The sequence below is a fragment of the Meleagris gallopavo genome, chromosome 2 (assembly GCF_905368555.1).
Source record: "Meleagris gallopavo chromosome 2, MGAL_WU_HG_1.1, whole genome shotgun sequence".
Classification (NCBI taxonomy): Eukaryota; Metazoa; Chordata; class Aves; order Galliformes; family Phasianidae; genus Meleagris; species Meleagris gallopavo.
In genome coordinates this window covers 37,802,227-37,819,541 of record NC_139405.1, presented here as the reverse complement: position 1 = coordinate 37,819,541, position 17,315 = coordinate 37,802,227, and the positions used below count along the sequence as shown (strand labels likewise).

Below are 17,315 nucleotides of genomic sequence, written 5' to 3'. Positions count from 1 at the left end.
AAAATTCAAGTGATTTGTTAATATCAACAGAACCCTAGGATGGAATTACAGTAATGTTTTATATACACTTGAAGGAACAGTTGGAAATAATATGCAGGATAATAAATCTGCTTTCCTGCTGCTTCACAGTTCAGTGGAAATTTAACCTGTTATCGAGACCTGAATCTGCAGGGAGGGGGAGAACAAAGAAAAGCACATCTACCTCTGGGGGAAAGTTTCATTGCTCCAAATCTCAGGGTAATGATTCTGCCATCGCTGCAGAGGCTGGAGCCTTCCTAATGCACATTCATGCCATCTAGAGGGAGATGGATAGGCACATCACCTTCTTTCTCAGGTTCCTTGTCCTTCCATCACTCAGGCATCTGTCCAGTTCTTTGCATAGATCAGAGCATCTCTCATCCTACTGTAAATGAGACTGAAAGCAGATGTGGAAGTGCCTGTCTCCTTCCAACTATCTGATATGTCATCCAGCAAACAGATCTGTGGCCATGTCAGGCAGGTTTATTTGCTTTATGAAGGGTACAAATCAGCTGGATTTTTGTTCTCCAAAGAGCAGGTTGGAAGTCTCTTTGCACAAGGGTATATGTTAACAGTAAACTACGCTTTATAGGACTAGAAATCTGTACTTTTGGTAGCTCATAATTTTCTCCAGCTAACAGGAACAGGATGAATTCTGAATTCCCTTCCTCTATTCTAAGCTCGCATAGTTTTTCTTCACAATGGGCAGGTGCTTTGTTTTTTTTTTGTTCGGAATTAGAACTTACTAGTATTAGTATTCTTCTCATTTCTGATTCCAAACTGCTTGATACTTTTCTTCTAATGCTTATCTGAACTGTTGTCCACCTGCCCTTGCCTTATCTTGTCTTTGGTAGTCCTCTCTTCTCTATCTTTGTAATTTCTACTTCTGCCCTCTTTTACCTTTTCTATGATCTCATAGCATATAGTGACCCTCATCCTTCTCATCTATCAGCTAATAATTTTGTCTACTTTTTAGTTTTTTCTTTAGCTGTTTCATTATTACTGTTTTATCAAAAGGGCAGTTCCAGTGTTGAGTGCATTGAAGCCAATGGCAAAATTCCCACTAGTTCAAAAGAAAATCAAGTGAGTGGTAGGAATGTAAAACCATGTGCATAATCTTATTATAGATATCCTTAGTATTGTTAATTAATGATCCAGATTCATTCCCTAAAAGTATGAAGTAAATCCAGTCTAGAAGTTGAGGGATTAATGATAAGCAGCAGCAGGTTTTTATGAAGAGCTATCTTGTTATTGTGTAAAATAACAGGCTTATAGCATAAAATGATACCTCTTCAATGCTTACAGCCGTTGTTGCGTAAGCACTAAATTTTAAATTTCTACTCCAGCTTTTTGAATAAGTCATGCTTGCTTTAACAAAATCTGCACAGATTTAGCAATTACGGGCTAGCAAAAGACATCAAGGAAACATTATACTTGCTTTCTTCTCCTACCACAAGAGAAAAAAAGATGTTATCCACCAATGGGACATTTGTGTCCCAAGGAAGATTGTGGAAGTCGGCTTTTTGCAGCAACATGTAAATTGCAAACTTTTAAAGGCTGGCAGGAATCAAGCTGATAAAGGATAAAAGCTGTGCATCACACAGTACCTCCACAAGCACCACAAATACCTTGTGCTGGTGTGTGGGTACAAAAGCAGATAACTGCTGTAAATTTGTGTGCCATAGCGCACTCCCAACTGAAAATAGAGAGCAGCTCTCGAGTGATGGAGGGAAATGAACATTCTTTCACCTGGTCCGCTTCTGATCTCCTGCACAGGCTGTGGTTTCCCTACATTTGCATCCCATTAGATCATCTCATCAATAGTTTGTCAGTGGGTATGACATTTTTTAGAGAGAACTGATGCTCCCTGTCTTAAATTCCAGTTTCAAGAATTTAAGAATTCCCTAATATTTTTGTTTGTTTTAGACTAAATAATCTAAAAAGATTTAATGTTGCAAGCCTGCCTTGTTTGTTTGAAGTACTTTTATTGGAAAAGTCTTCCATTTTTTCTCAGTCTCATGACTTTTTTGAGAATTACTATGAACATAATATTACATTCTAGGTAAAAGGTCCAGTTCCATGTAAGATGAGCAAGAAAACAAGATTATTTGGGCTAGATAATAATCTTTGCTGCTTATGCATTTATCTGATGTGGCTGCACTGAAATTTGTGTAATTAGTAATTAATTAATCCAGTTTTAATGCTGTTATAAATCTGACTATATCCATCATCTTTTTATGAGAACCTTCCTTCCAGAGGGACAGAGCAGCCCTCCTAAAGTTCTAGACCCAGCTTCAACCTGGAGCAAACAGCTCACTTGCTATTTTGAACCCCACTATCTAATCAAAGCTCTCATGGCCTTGAAGTAGGCTAGAGGACTTAAACTTTCTCAGTGGTGTTTCTCATGCATAGGAGGCAATATACCTCTGTGTTAATCTGACGATCAGCAATGCGCATACAAGGTAAACAATTATGCCATTTACAAAGATTATGAATCAGTTTCTGAATACCTAGAACTTTGATTTACAAAATGCTGTTTTCAGTGTCTTTTCAAAAACTCAAATTTAATGTACAACAACAAATTGAAGATTTTAATTATTCTTGCACTGGTGATGAACTGCAATAACAACAGATTCACCCTCTGCGCTACTAATAAATGCATTCTTTTTATTAAGAAAAAAGTGATAAATTATAAACACTGACGTTGTTATGTATGCTCTGATATTTTAATAACAGTAATGCTTGGCTTAGAACTTTTTATTATAAGATCTCAACAACACATTAAGGAAGTAGCTAAGTTGTATCCCAGGATACTCGTGAGCAACTTGTGACAGAAATGTAACTCACACTCTGTTATGGTAGTGGCAGAGATTGAAATGGAGTAGGAGAATCCTGATACCGCTGCTCTTAACACCTACCTTTCCTATATTCTCCCTCCAGCATTCTTTCCCATTTCCCAGAATCTTGGGGCAGTTATTTTTCAAGGAAACAGGTTTATATTGCTTTCTCATATTGTATTTGGGGCCCAACTGTATCCACGTCTTCCTTAGCAGTAGTTGAAAGAAGGAAAAGAAGTTCTCCCAGGGAGACAGAAGCAGCCAGTGGGCTCAGGAGAAAGCATGTAGCCTCTCCAGAAGTGGGAAACTGGAATGATTATGACTGCAGGGTAGGGAGGACGTAATTACAAAGCACTTGGTGCTAAAAGGTTCATCTTGTATAATGTATTTTAAATAAAATCTACACTCGAAGCAGGTACTCAACGTGCCAAACTGAATGGTCTCTCTGAGGGCAATCAGCCCAGCTACTTACTTAAAATATCAGTTAGAAGCCACAGGTAAATTAACCTGTTGCTTCCACAGAGGTGACTTGCTGCTCTGCAAAATCTTGCTTGGAGCCCTGCAAGGATAGACAGAAAATCTGGGAAGAGGCTGTGTCTGTGACTTTACTTTTCAACCTTGTCTTAAATTCTTCTAGACATAACAATGATAGCATGCCTAGGCAGAAACTCAAAATCAGAGGGCAAATAGTATGAGAACTGGAAAGCTGTAGAGGTGTACAACTTCTGGATGGCTTCAGCACATTTACTTTGAAGCAATAAATTGTGAGGTCTAAGATACCTCCAAAAAAAAATCCCAGTTCTAGCTGTTAATGGATGGAAATGAGCAACCAAAAAGAAAACAAAAAAACATAGTTGAATGTTTTTACCTGATTGTCTGTGTAGCATTATCAGTGGATGCAGCATTCAGTTCACATTACAGGCTTTTTTGTACTAGCACTGGGAGAAATTTGACAAAGAAAAGGCGTGAGAGAGAAGAGGGAAAGGCAAAGGAAAGAAAGTAACAAAGTTAAATAAAAAATTCACAAGAAAGAGGAAGCACAGAATATATGCAGGAAAAAGATGGAAAGTCTCAAAGTTTTTAAAATCCATTTTTCTGCTAAAAGGGCAACAAGGGACCTGTTGGCTCTTAGGCATGTTTAGATTTTACAACGGCAGCAATTTTTTGCCTAGCAAACAACTGGCAATTTATTTCTGTAGGCTGAAACTCCCTCCAGTCCAAAGACCGCTGGGAGTGCTTACATAGTACCTAACCTTTGTTTCCAGGATCTAGTAGTAAAACTTACATTTAACACAGAGTCTGTGAATTTCACTCCAGAGCGCTGTCCATAACGTAGGTGAGTCAGAATACAGAATACATTTGCTCAGAAAGGCCTTCTCTGAATTATCTTTGGATGACCATTTTTCATCTGACTTTTTGTTCTTTCTCTGCCTAATACTACTTGGGAAGGCAGTGCAAGGTTCTGTAAGTATTCAGGTGAGAAGAAGAAACAGATGTGGTTCTGCCTTCAGGTCTCATGGTCTCTGCTTGTGTTTGAGACAGGAAGCATATGCTCCATCTGTTCTTAACCTTTTCTTTGAGGACAAAAGTATGCCTCGCTCACTGAACTTCTTTCTTTTTTTTTCCAAGCTTTTTCCAATGGATTTTTAAATTCTATTTTCATATATTCCAAATTCCAATTTTTTTAGCTTATTTTTTCACAATGCTAGAAGCGTGAGGCATAGCCAAACATTGTCTCCTGGCCTGTGCATCTTTACTAGAGGAGCCAGCACCTCCTAATCTGGGATGTTATGGCAGTCAAGGTTTAGGACAGCTTACAATTGTTTCTAATGGTAGAAATTATGCACAACTGCATTTAAATGCACTTCACATCCAGTGCTTTACATAGACAGCTGGTGAGGAGTTAGATGGTATTGAAGAATGCAGAGGCAATGCTCAGTTATTTGTAATGCTGCATGTATCTTAGGTAATGAGAAGGCTAAGAAATTGTTGTTACTGAATTGTGTTGATACTGATGGTATAATGATTTATTTTCTATGATTTGGGGTTATAGAGGTCTCATAGTAAGGCAGCATCAGATATGGCTGGGAAAAAAAGTAATTGTCTGATGAGCCCAGGAGACTCATTAGAAAAAATGCCAAGCTGTTAAGATATGAGAACATTTCTTTCTTGTCTCCAGACAAAACTACACAGGGAACTGCTAGCTTTGAGAATCAACATTTGAAATGGCCAAAAAGTGACAAGAGGTGGAAGGAGAAGGGTTGGTGGAATTGTCAGGAGCAGCGGTGAAGAGCAGCTTCTGCCAGACAAAACTGTTAGAGCCTGCTGCCGTTTTCAGAGAATGACACACTTTAAGAAGATAAACACGCATTTGAAATACTTTAATATTTGACTCCCCTCTAGTTTCTCCTGTGTTCCCACAACTAACACCAAGAAATACTGTATATGTAAATAGTCCGATCACTGTATAAATTATAGGTCACTGCTTTTAAAGGCAAACACTGCAGGTACTATATGGATTTGCAAAAAAAATCAGTTGCCACATGACGGGCTGTTTCTGAACCACCTGGTCCAATAGGGGGAATTCCAGCTAAGCTGCACCTGTACAGAGGCAAAAGTGCGGAGCCCGTCGGCTGAAGGAGCTGGATGGGAATCTTGTGGCCCTTCTTGTACACAAATCGTGGAGAGTTTCTCAGTAAGCGTTGGAAACAGTTAATATTTTAAGAGATTTGGAAATAAAATTAATCAGCGCTGTCTCCTCTTGTAGTGCTTACAGCAGTTATAAACAGAAGGTTAAAATAAACACAAGGAAGATATTCTCACCAGGACTTCACATCCACGTCTAAGAACTGCCGGCTGTATGGGCAGATGTGCAATCTGCAGCATTTAAGAACAACTCCAATTTGACTGCTATCTGTAGTGCTGTTTGTCTGATCAAATTTGATCAAAAAGCACTCAGGAATAGCAATGACTACAGCAGTCTCTGTTCAGTGAGGCCTGGTGAACATCTCTAGCCAGGCTTTATTCTTTCCTTTCTTTCCTCTTTCCTCCAGGGTTTTGTTCTATGAATTCAAGACATCATACCTGAATAACAGCCCTGTTTAGGAACAGGGAATATTTAGAAGACATCATCCTTGCATCTAGGTGCACATTATGGAGAAAGAAGTGTATATGAAGTTGACAAGAATGTGAATTTGTTTTGAGTGGATGATGGCTGTAAATACAGACGGCAAGCAAACAACGATGGTCACCAGACAGCACACTGTAAATGCATATTTCACAATGAGAGCAGGACAGCAAATGTCACTTCCAAAATAGCTATTATTTGTGTTGGAAAAGCGTGTTTGACATGTTTTTTTAGTTGGAAAATGAAACAGATTAGAAAGTTGTTAGGCAGTAGCCAGAAAAAACTAACAATGCATTCAAATAAACCTAGCTCCTCACAAACAAGCTAATAATTGTTTGTGGAGAATATTCAACAAATCACTTCAAATAAATTAGAGGAAAGGACGGTCTGTTGCTGTACAGACTGTGGGCAGTTTAGGTTTCTAGCTAATATTCAAGCGCGTATTTGGCTCCTGGCAGATTGATTCCTTTTGGCATGAGCTGGAGCCTGTTATGAAATTGGCTACACAAGTACAGGTCCTCACTCCATTTCCTTTAGGGTTGCTAAGCACAACAGCGATTGCCCTCTATGGTAAGGCAAGCACTTAAGTTAATAAATGTCCTCTTAATGAGTACACTAAATAGGAAAATATCTGAACTGGAAAAATACCAACTGTACACCTTTTTCATGTTGGTTAATCACATTTGCTAATAGGATTAAAGTCAAAGATTATAGCAGACATAACTAAGAGAATCCATTTTTGTCTCAAACGTACTTTTCTATGCCAAAAAGAAGTTATAATCCACAAACTTAAAGGCAGCATGACAACTTGTTAGCACGTTCGTTTACATGTTTATCTTTTAAAGAAAATAACTGAACATCATTCTTAGTCTAAACTTAAGGGTGACTGACAGCAACAAGAGCAGCTCCATAAGCCTTCTTCACACAGAAGCTTGCCTGAGCAAATTCCAACTAGCCCATCCCAGATTTTTCTTTTGAGCTTGCTTTATTCACACGAAGTGTCCTTGCTCTGTATCAGAAGCAAAGGTCTGCTTTCTCTAGTTTTTGATCTCTGAGAGTTTCTTCTCCAAATTTGTAAGCTGTCTGCAGCCCAAACGTTCACCAGATTCTCTTCCATTGCCTCTTGAACACTAGAGGGATTTGTAGGGAAATTAAAAGGCACAAACTCAACTTGAAGTTACCAAGTACATCAGATTCACATTGCTTATACTGTAAGATGCCTACTATAAATTACATTAAATGCAATCTAGCAGCAAACGTGTTAAGGCACAGGGAGGTGGGGAGTTTGCACCGTGGTCTGAGTTACAGAAAATAGCAAGCGTGCTGCCAAGCACAACTCTCACTTCTAGAGCCTTTGGAATACAGTCCTCAGGCACATTATTCTTTATTAAATAAACACAACTTTTTGTCACTGTGGTATGAGGCTGTTGTTTTTACACACAGAGAAAAACAGGGGCCTAGCTTGGATCTCTAATTTCATTTACACCTGCAAGGGCAACGACAGTAATCAGAGTCAGGTGGAGGTAAAATGCTGTGAGATCAGGGTCAAGCATCAACCTGCATGAGCCCTAACTAGCTACACCTGACACACATTGGGCAAATGAAGTCCAAAAGCCAGCAAAGTCGTTAAATGTCCTATTCCCAATCTAAATCCAGTGCTAGCTGGATACTTCTTGTTCATGGTGCCTTTGAAAGCTTCTCTGGGAAGATGAAGCTAAACATGGAGGAGAAGAATCCTGAGTACTGTAGTTATCCATGTTGATGGGAGAGGAGGAGAACGAGGACAACAACAGCAGTATGAGAGGCTAAGATACTTCTTGACTGCCCCACATTGTCTACCAACAGTATCGGACCACCAGCATGACCTAAGCCAGTGGAGCTCCAGGCTGCCACGGGAGACAGTTGTTGCCATAAAGTCTATAACATTTGGATTTTAGCCATAAGTAGAGCATTGCAAGCTTGAAACTTTTTAACAGCCCTGCAAATAGTAAATATGTACAACTGAGTTAATGTGCTATCAAAAAAAAAAAGAATAAAAATCATGACAAAAAATAGGTGAATTATTATGGGAACAGTGCCATCCTCCAAGAGAAATTATGTACTTATTATGTATTACCAATAAAAATGAAAGCATAAACCTTGCAGAAGAGAAAGAGCGTAAGTGCCCAGCAACAAAGAAGACTTTCAAATAAATTAACTTTTAATTTCTGTAAATGTCCCAGTGATGATATGTTACAGGCAGTGGAGAAGTCTGATTTTCCTGTGCCTTGCACAGTCACTTACCTGAAATTTGGCTGTGAAATACTGATGCAACGGTTTCCTGCCTGCTTTGCCCAGGTTCACTTGAGTTGGTAGCTAAGCTTGGGGCAGAAGTGAGCCCAGTTTACCTGAAGTCTGCCCCTCCCTGGTGTCACTTGGTTAGCTGAGCCTTAGGGAGTCGCCTCAACTATGTGGCTGTGGTATATTTTATGCCCAGAACCATGCAAGGTGAGATTTGCCTCTCTTTATGTAACTTCTTTCAAAGATCAGAAACCATTTGGGCTCCTAGATAAAACAAACAGCCCAGCGAAACAAGATGGATCCACAGTTTCCAATATGGCTCTGATCTGTAACATCGTAGGAAACTCCATGGATCAGATAATCCTACTGGGACAGCCTGGAAACAACCCTGAAATCCAGCTTTTCACTTGACTGAGCTGGGCTTTTGTGGTCTTTATGCTGAGCACACCAGTAAACTTTCCAAAAGAATCCTGTGGAAGGAACCTACTGATGTTCTGGTAAAGTTCATCCCAAAGGCTGATGCATAGGAAGCATAGGAAGTATAACGCAACCCCTTGGCTCTGTCTGCCTGCAGGTCAACAGATTAGTCCTTTGCAGGCCAACAGTCTGGATGTGATCCCCGAAGAAAGCTATAGATCCTAAATAGAACTAAGCCTGCGGGAGGACGGTGGTGTTTTCCCACAGTTTGCTAACCAGCCTGCCAGGGCTGCTTTTCTGGAGCAAATATTTGTATAATTAACAACTACTTTGGAATGTTTGGGGAGTATTGATGGCTGCCCGGTCTTGTTTGCAAAGTACGCACATTTTAATTTGACCAAGTCTTGAGAACTGTTGAGTATTTGCATCTTGGTCTGCTGATACATCTCATATTTGAAACTGGCAGATGTGCTGAGTGTTTTCATATCCATAGCAGAACTCCCTAGGAGTGCTCAGCATCTTGCAAAATCTGACGCTTGGCTTAGAGCTGTATGATTGTTTTATATGTTTCATATTCGTTCATTAGATTGTGTACTCTCCTGGATCCACTTACATTAAGTCCTGCTAATTAATGCCGGCTATGCTTTCAGAAGGGGAAATCTACCACAAATTGGTAGTATAACATGACTGAGAGGGTCTTAAAATAATTTCTGGTGAAGAAACAAACAACATCACATAACAGCCTGCTACGCCTGAGCACCATCCAGTTGTGAAATCTCCTATTTTATTTAATTTGTGTGTAGGTACTGAAGCATTTTTAATGCCTCCAGAAGAAGTTATTACACCGTGCTAAGAGGGCTGCAGAGTGTGCTGCTGTAAGTGTGGGAATATTATTGATAAATCAGCGGTGCTATCTCATCTTGACGCTATGATTAATTTCGAGCTCACTCATCCAACAGAAACAGCAGTGAAAAGGATGGTGGAAATCGGCACAGGATAGGGACTGGGCTTGGTTTTGAAGGAACATGCGGGAGGGATGAAATACGGGCAAATAAAAGCGGTTTGGAGGTTTCTCCGGAGGTAGGCTGAGCGGAGCCCCGAAGCCGGCGGCTCGCCCCCGCGGCGCTCCCCGGGCGGCGCGGAGCCGGGCCGCTGCGGGACCGCTGTCCACAGCCGCAGTGCGCCCGGGCTCCGCCGCGCTCCGCCGGGGGCTCCGCCGCGCCCCCCCTCGACCCGGGGGCGGCCCCGGGAGCGCTGGGGGGAGCGCGCCGCGCCGTGACGTGTGGTTTGCAGTAGCCCCGAGCGGCAGCGGGCGGGCGGGCGAGCCCCAGCCCCCGCTGCCGCCGCCGCCCGGTGCTGCGGCAGAGGGCGGCGGGCCGGGAGCCGGCGGGCAGCCGCGGGGCCGTGCCGGGAGCGCCGCCCAGGAGGGCTCCGGCGGCGCCAGGATGTAGGCGCGGGGCGGCGGGGAGCTGCCGCCGGCGACGGGCTCGCCATGAAGAAGCACTCGGCCAGGGTGGCCCCCCTCAGCGCCTGCAACAGCCCCGTGCTCACCCTCACCAAAGTGGAAGGTAACGCCGCCGGACGGGGCCGGGGTGCGGGGGGTCGGGGTGAGGGGGGACGGGCGGGCGATGCCCGATCTGCTCGAACGCGGCCCCGGCTCTTTCCTCCCCCGCGTGCCGTCGGAGCCCAGGGCGCCGGGAGCGGGTCCCGAGCCTCAGAGCAGCACCTGCCGGTGGGAACCGACGGGAGGGAAAGAAGGAGGGAGCAGTGGTGCTGGAGAGCGCTGACTCCACGGGAGGGACGCGGACGGGGACGCAGCCTCGGGCTGTACCCCCTTCGAGAACCTCGTCCAGGCATCTGTGTTCGCCCTGGTGGCCCCGCCGGCACGCGCTGGGGAGCAGCTGGGTCTCTATGGCCAGGATGGCCATTGCGAGCCCAGCAGCAGGGTGGGCTTGTCAGCCTCTCGGGAACCGTGGGACCTCCGGTGGCTTCCGAGACCTTTAAAGGGGCCGGGAGACCTCGGGAAGGCTGTCCAGAGTGCCCCGAAGCTCTGGGCATAACGAGCGGGAGGCCTGGCTTGAGGAACTGTGGTTTGATGTAGAAAGCTGTAGGCTATGTCCAGAGCAAGGCAAGGGATGTGAGTGAGGGCAGAGAGGTAAGATAGACCAGGGAAAGTGGAGGAACTCGGAGGTGTAGATAAGGAGTTCACCTGAGGGGTGGATGTGGGGCTTTGTTCCTGAAGGGAGAGCAAACAGGTTTGAGGGATCCATGGGGAGATGTGAGAACTGGCTGGGAGAATGAGGTCAGTGAGAGAAAATGAAAATGGTTGGCTGAAAGGAATGGAAAGAGGAGAAGCAGATGGGGACAAGCAAGAGGTGGCATAGAAAGGGAAGAAGAAATCCAAACAGAAAATGAAAGAACAGTATGGGGTAAAATGTCAATATGAGATTCCATGGAAAGATCATGAAGAAGGGGAAAAAAAAGTGTTCTCAAAAAACTAAAGGGAAAAGAAAAAGAAAATTTGTAGTGATTTGTCTGTAGAGAAGAAAGTAAGAAAATGCAAAAATGCCCAAGGTGATGGAGGGAAGGAACTAAAATCTGCAAGAAAAGTGAAAAATCACACTGAGGGCTGTGATTTTGGTTCATGGAGAATGCAGCTGTTGCATTCTCCCAGCATAAAAACCTCCTGGTATAAAGGTAGGAGGATGGATCTAAATTTTCTGACTGAAAGGAGAAGTCTGATTTTCATTACACTGTAATTATAATTTTTAAAAGCCCTTGCAGTTAGCTCTGGTGCCCAGTAGTTTTGCTCCCAAGATTTGTATTGGAGGGTCCTCAGAGCTGAAAGCATGGCTTCCTTTCTTTTGGTGCACTGCACAAGCTTTATGAATCATAAATAATAATAACCCACTAGGTTCTAGCTTTGAAATGTGGGTCATACTGCTTTTCTACCAGTTCAAATACAGTTTATTACCTACCTTATATAGACACAGAAGCAGAGCAACCTTTCCCAGTGCTGCAGAATTGAATCTTTTCAAGCATGTCCATGTCTGCTGTGCGCACCAGCTCTCTGATACCATATCACCACCCACCAGGGACTTTGTTGACCTAGTTGGGCTTTTCCTTCTCTAGTTTAGATTCTTCTTTCTGTTATTGCTGAAGGCAAAATCTAAATTGTTTTGATGGTTTATCATGGAGACCAGAGGTTGTATAGAAGCAGGTAAGGGTTTCCTTTGCTGTTTATTTCCTTTTAATGAAACTGACTGGAACTGTTTGAGAAGTTCTCTTTCTAAATAGATTGACAACATTTCATTTCAGATTAATACTGACTGATTTTGCCACCTGGTGCTTAGAGCCATATAAAAAAGCCAGGATGTAGTCATAGACTAGAGTGAGACAGTGGGCGTACGATGGACAGCTTTCTTCGCTCAGTCTGTACGTCAGACAAAGGTTTGAGTTGCCAGATTTCTTTTGTAGCTGACATCCTTTGCAAAGGTGTAGCAGACAACTTCTGCTTCATAGTTATGCTTATTTTCTTCCCTATCAAGTACCACCAAAGACCCTTGGCAGAACCACAGGAAATATGTTTATCTGGAGGACAGTTAGCAAAGAGGAGCCTTTCATTGATATGCATTGCTATAAGGCTTTCAGGCATTCCCCTTGTATTCTCCTGGTGGTGCAGTAGCTTCTTTACTTGAAAAGGAAGATAAGGACTTTGTGCGCCTTCAGGAACGTGACTGCCATTTCAAATTATTTCAGAGATTGAATCATCAGTATGCACTGAGCTGCTGTACTAGCACTTTTAAAGGCAACTGTATCTCCACGCATCACTCAGGCAGGCAGTAACCATACCCTGCGTTTTCTGTGCCTGGCACCATTGCACACACTTCATATTTTGAGAAGTGTAGTCTCAGTGCCTGTTTTGTGCTTGTCTGTCCTGCTGCTGATTGTTTGTATCACCAGTTCCTATCCAACTGGCCGCTCTAATAATCTTTGTACATAAAAGTTCCATGTACCTGGAGGATTGTCTTCCCTTCCATTGGAAGGCAAAAATTTCCATCCCTGCTCTGCATCTTGGGGTTTCCCAGAGAGGTGATGCCATCATCAAAAGGTCCAGGACAATCAATCTCCTCACTTGAGAAAAGCCATCCTCCTCTTAATTAGTCCCCATGGACAGCTCCTTATTCTCAGGCTCCAACGGAAAGGTATTGCAGCCTCCCCATGTAGCACATTTCTTCTGCAATGTCAGGAAAAGGAACTGGCGATACTTGAAGTTGCTTGTAATGCAAATGATACCTCTCTGTTATTACACATGCATGTCTAAACTTAGTTGCTTTGGAGCCAGATTCTGCCACAAGCTCATTTGGAGTAACTTTGTTTGCATCACCGGAGTTACAGGAAATTTGTTACAAGTACAAATGGGAAATAAATTTGGCCTCTAATATATTTCCTGCCTGCAGGGAATTCATCACAAATGTATCAACACTGTAATCACTTTGGTAATAAATCTTTTTGGTTTCTTTAGCAAGTGCAAGCTGAAGATCCCAACCACAGCAAAAACCTCCATGAGTGGCAGCATGCTTTCTTCAGCTACATGATTCTAATTATCCTCATTTTGCAGATGGGGCAGCCAAGAAACTGCAGAATGAAGCAACTTATGTAAAAACGAGCAGTGCATCTTGTCACCGAAAAGGCAGGAAAAGTTTGACCTCAGGCCCAAATTTGTACTGTGGCTTCAGGAAGGCACTCCCAGTGGTCAAGGTGCCAGAGGACTTCTTTTACTGAAATTAATGATTTTCTGCATGTTCCTAATTAATTTCCTTTTTTGAGAAAGTGAATTAAAATGCTGCATAAATATATCTCTGCATAAATACTATGCTGCTGTTAGCAGCGTTCTGTTGGTGTCATCTATAGGTTTTGGCAATTTGACAATGCTTGTTCCTCCTTTGAGCACTAAAATGGACCCCATTAAAATTTCACCTGGAAGTAAGCATTTGTTGAGCAAGAATTGTGCCCAGTGATCTCTTTTTTTTAATATGAGAAATAAACTTTGTAGAAGCATACAGAGCTCATGTAATTCTAGAAGATAGAAGTGGGAAAGGAAAAGCAAGCTGGTGATTCAGTGGTTCAGCCATGGCTGCAGGTTTGCCCATGCTTCCCCACCAACCTGACCTTTGAAAGGAATGCATGCTGGATCCCCCATGGAGTAATTAATTTGTATAATGTCTGCTTTTGTTCAGCCTATCTTCCTGCACTGAAGACAAAAAATAGCTGGGTCTTTGATGTAAACATCTGTGATAAGGGTAGAGACCATCGAAGCCACCCTGTGTTTGTTCCACAGTTGTAGGAGCAGATTTCACTCTCTCCTGGCTGGAGTTGAGATTAAGTGTATGGGGTGAAGTTAATGGTGACAACAGAGGGAGGCTTTGCATATAGGTATGGAAATTAATGGGGTTGTAATTTCTAGCATGTCTGCTTCTCCACTGTACCTGTCAGCATGTGCTCTGGGTAAAGCCCAAAGTAAAGTCAATGTAACTTACTCCTCTGATGGAAAAGGGGCACCCTCTTTCACATCCATACTGTACTGTATGGTAAGTGTGTATAGGCAGTAATTGCACTCTATTCTAAATTCATCCCATGTAAACTTTTGCCCATTTTTCCTATACACTGCAATATCTTCAGTTAATACAACAGTGTATTTGAGCAGATATCCAAGATCTTGTTCCAAAGGAGTGAGGAGTTTCTTGTTTCATAACACTTGGCACCCTTCCCACATGGCGCAGTGCTTTCCTAGTCTTTAAACAGTCTCAAAATGAGCTTCTCTGAGCTGTGCTAGGCTTACTCACTGGGGATTCCTGCCAGCTCATCTTTGATCATGTCCCACTCGTCGTTTTCTATACCATCTTGCCTGTGCAAAATCATGAGCTATAGGTTTAGAGGTGACTCATTACTTCTGCATTGTATGTCTCCTCCCCAAATGATACAAAAATAAAAAAGAATGTAAAATGCTGATGTTACTGAACGAATGCTAGAGCAGGAGCCTTAATACATCATGAAGCAGAAAGTAAATTATTAAAGACTTATCCAAGCTGCCTTACTTTAGTGGCTGAAATGAACCAATATATTTACATATGGACAAACAATATTTTCATTTACAGTGACAGAACGTAAGAATAGCAACCATTGGATAATCTCAGATTTTCACAGACCATTGCATTTCACATCTCTAAATGGAGCAAGGTGCATTTTCTAGTCATCTTGAAATCATCTAGACATTTGATCACAAAAAATAAGCAGATTACTAATCCATCTGTTTAATTATAGATTTCTTTCATAAGAAGGTGGAAAAAGAACTAGTTAGAAATAACTATGTAATTGTTACCAGCGTGCATCATGTGTTGTGTCCCCTTTTGATAATTTTTGTAGAAGAAAATATTGCCCCTCTTTTCATAATGGGAGATAACTACAGACAGAAGGGTATGTAGCACAGAAACACTTCAGTATGAGGGCTGGAGTTCAGAAAAGACTAGAAGTTAGACATAAACTTCTATGATCGCTCAACAGATATTTCCCAGCCATTTCCCAGTTACAGGGCACAAATGTAGTAGCATTTATATTGTAGATGTCTTAGCCCATTATACTGAGCACAGCACATTCACTTACCCACTAAAGTGGTTCTCTCAACTTGGCTGGCGTACCATCAACCTTTAATCTAAAGCCCAGTTAATCTTTGTTAATTATAAACTGTGAAATGCCACTGCAGACCTGGACAGCATCCTGCAGAGGAAGAAATTTGGCCAATAAGAGAGTAGATTTACTTTGTAATCATTGCTGAGTTTTGCTGGCAGTCATTGCAGCATTAGATCAAAGGCAAAAGGAAACAAGGTGTTCTTAGCAGTGCAGAGGTGGCTTGCTTTCAGGCAGAGATGCCCACGAATTTTGTTGGCACTGTGTACTGGAGAAGCCAGGTGCCACCTCTGTTGTTAACAGCTTTGTTCCAGGAACTTGAATCTGGTCTAATTTGTCATAATGCAGAGGAACCTAGGCTTGAAATTTTGAGAATCCTTCCTGAGGCATAAATTTCATCATGGAACCTAGCACTGTTTGATTATACAGAAGTTGTATGTTGACTCTTCTTCAAGTAACAGTAATAGTTTTTCTGAGTATCACTATTTCTGGCCAAATAACAAACTCCTCAGATGAAAAACCCGTGAGTCCCTCAAACCTTGTAATTCAGTCATGGAGAGTACTGAAGTGAGGAAATATATCAGGATATGGCTCCTCTACAATCACCTCAGATTCCCTAGTTCATCTTTCAGCAAGGGTAGCATTGTATTTATGTCTAAAAAGTATGTCTTCTGTATCTGATTAAAACAATAGAAGGTTGCAAAAGCTTCTCTTATTGAAAAGAGGAAGGGGTATCTATCAGGAAGAAAATGGGAACTGGGATACTTGCATTTAGTATTGTTTTTACTCAGAGTTGCACTAAGTTTCTTCATGCCAACATGAGTCTAGCCAAGTCTTGCTTTGTTGTCAAAGAAGACCCAGCTTGGCTGAGCTTGCTGGTTAGAAGTGAGGAGGCATCCTTTTATTTCTTCTGGTAGATCAGTGAGCAGCAAATTATGTGCAGAATTCCATGGATATATGCATGTTTCCTTAATTGTTGTGAGCGCACTCAGATCTGTGTCAAGTCCACTCTTATATCTGATTATTAGTTGACGAAGAAGAGATGCTCCAAGTATCTTGTTCTTAAGTTGGGACTAAAGAAGCATCATATTTTAAGTTCAGGAGCAGATTAACCCTTTATCTCCTAAGAGATCAATTAACTGGACTTAGAATTCAGTATGTAAGGGACTAATGGACAGTGAAAAAGTCTTGTATATAAAACTGTATACCTGAACACCATGTAGCTCAGAATTTTGGAAAGCTATGTAAGAGAGACATAAGACTATCCCATTTTTTTATAAACCGCAGCCATCATAGCCTGAATTCATACCAATCAGTATGAATTCACTTACCTCTTAATGTAATAACTGTATATATGTACTGATATAAATGTAGTATTCATATCAGTTTAAGTAGTTGGATTTCCTTGGAATAAAACCTTGCTCGGAAAGATGTGGCACTCAAACTGCTGACTTGTTAATAGAGCAGTTTACTGTGGAGAGTACAGTCTTGTTTCTTTACCAGAACAGGCACTTAAACCATCACTTAAACCTTGGTTAGAATGAAATTTGCATACCCTCCAATTCATGTTTGCACAGAATCCCATTTTGGTCATGACTTATTTTTGTTCTAATGGAAGTTCTGCTTCCACAAAGATGTTGATTTCAAAATAAATAGCAAAACTCCCAATTTCAGTTTTGATTCAGGAAGGAAATGTAGAATAATGATAAAATATATTTTTCCATAATATCATGAATATATATGTCATAATCAGGATTATTCTTTATGTCCGTTCCGTTCACAGGTGCTACATTCTAGTACTACAGTGGACTATAATAAGCACCCACTATTGTCCATTTTCACTCTGGACCCCAGTCATGCATTCTGCTTAATAATAAAAAGGATGATATTTAGGGGAACTCCCCTCTCTATAACATTCAAAGTGGAATATCATGTTTTAATGAGGCTCA

General features: G+C 41.8%; 1 protein-coding gene across 3 annotated transcripts in view; it reads left to right on the top strand.

Annotated features, from left to right (window-relative positions):
* Positions 1-17,315, top strand: part of SLC35F3 (solute carrier family 35 member F3) — a 148,149-nt gene that overhangs the window by 87,208 nt on the left and 43,626 nt on the right. Inside the window, exon 1 of one of the 3 annotated variants that reach the window (XM_085219718.1) lies at positions 9,811-10,247. The exons of the other annotated variants lie outside the window; for them this stretch is intronic. Within the exon in view, the coding sequence (XP_085075844.1) occupies positions 10,172-10,247 (76 nt within the window). The 5' untranslated portion in view covers positions 9,811-10,171. Of the gene's footprint in view, positions 1-9,810; positions 10,248-17,315 lie in introns of those variants that run through there. 3 annotated transcript variants of the gene reach the window in all.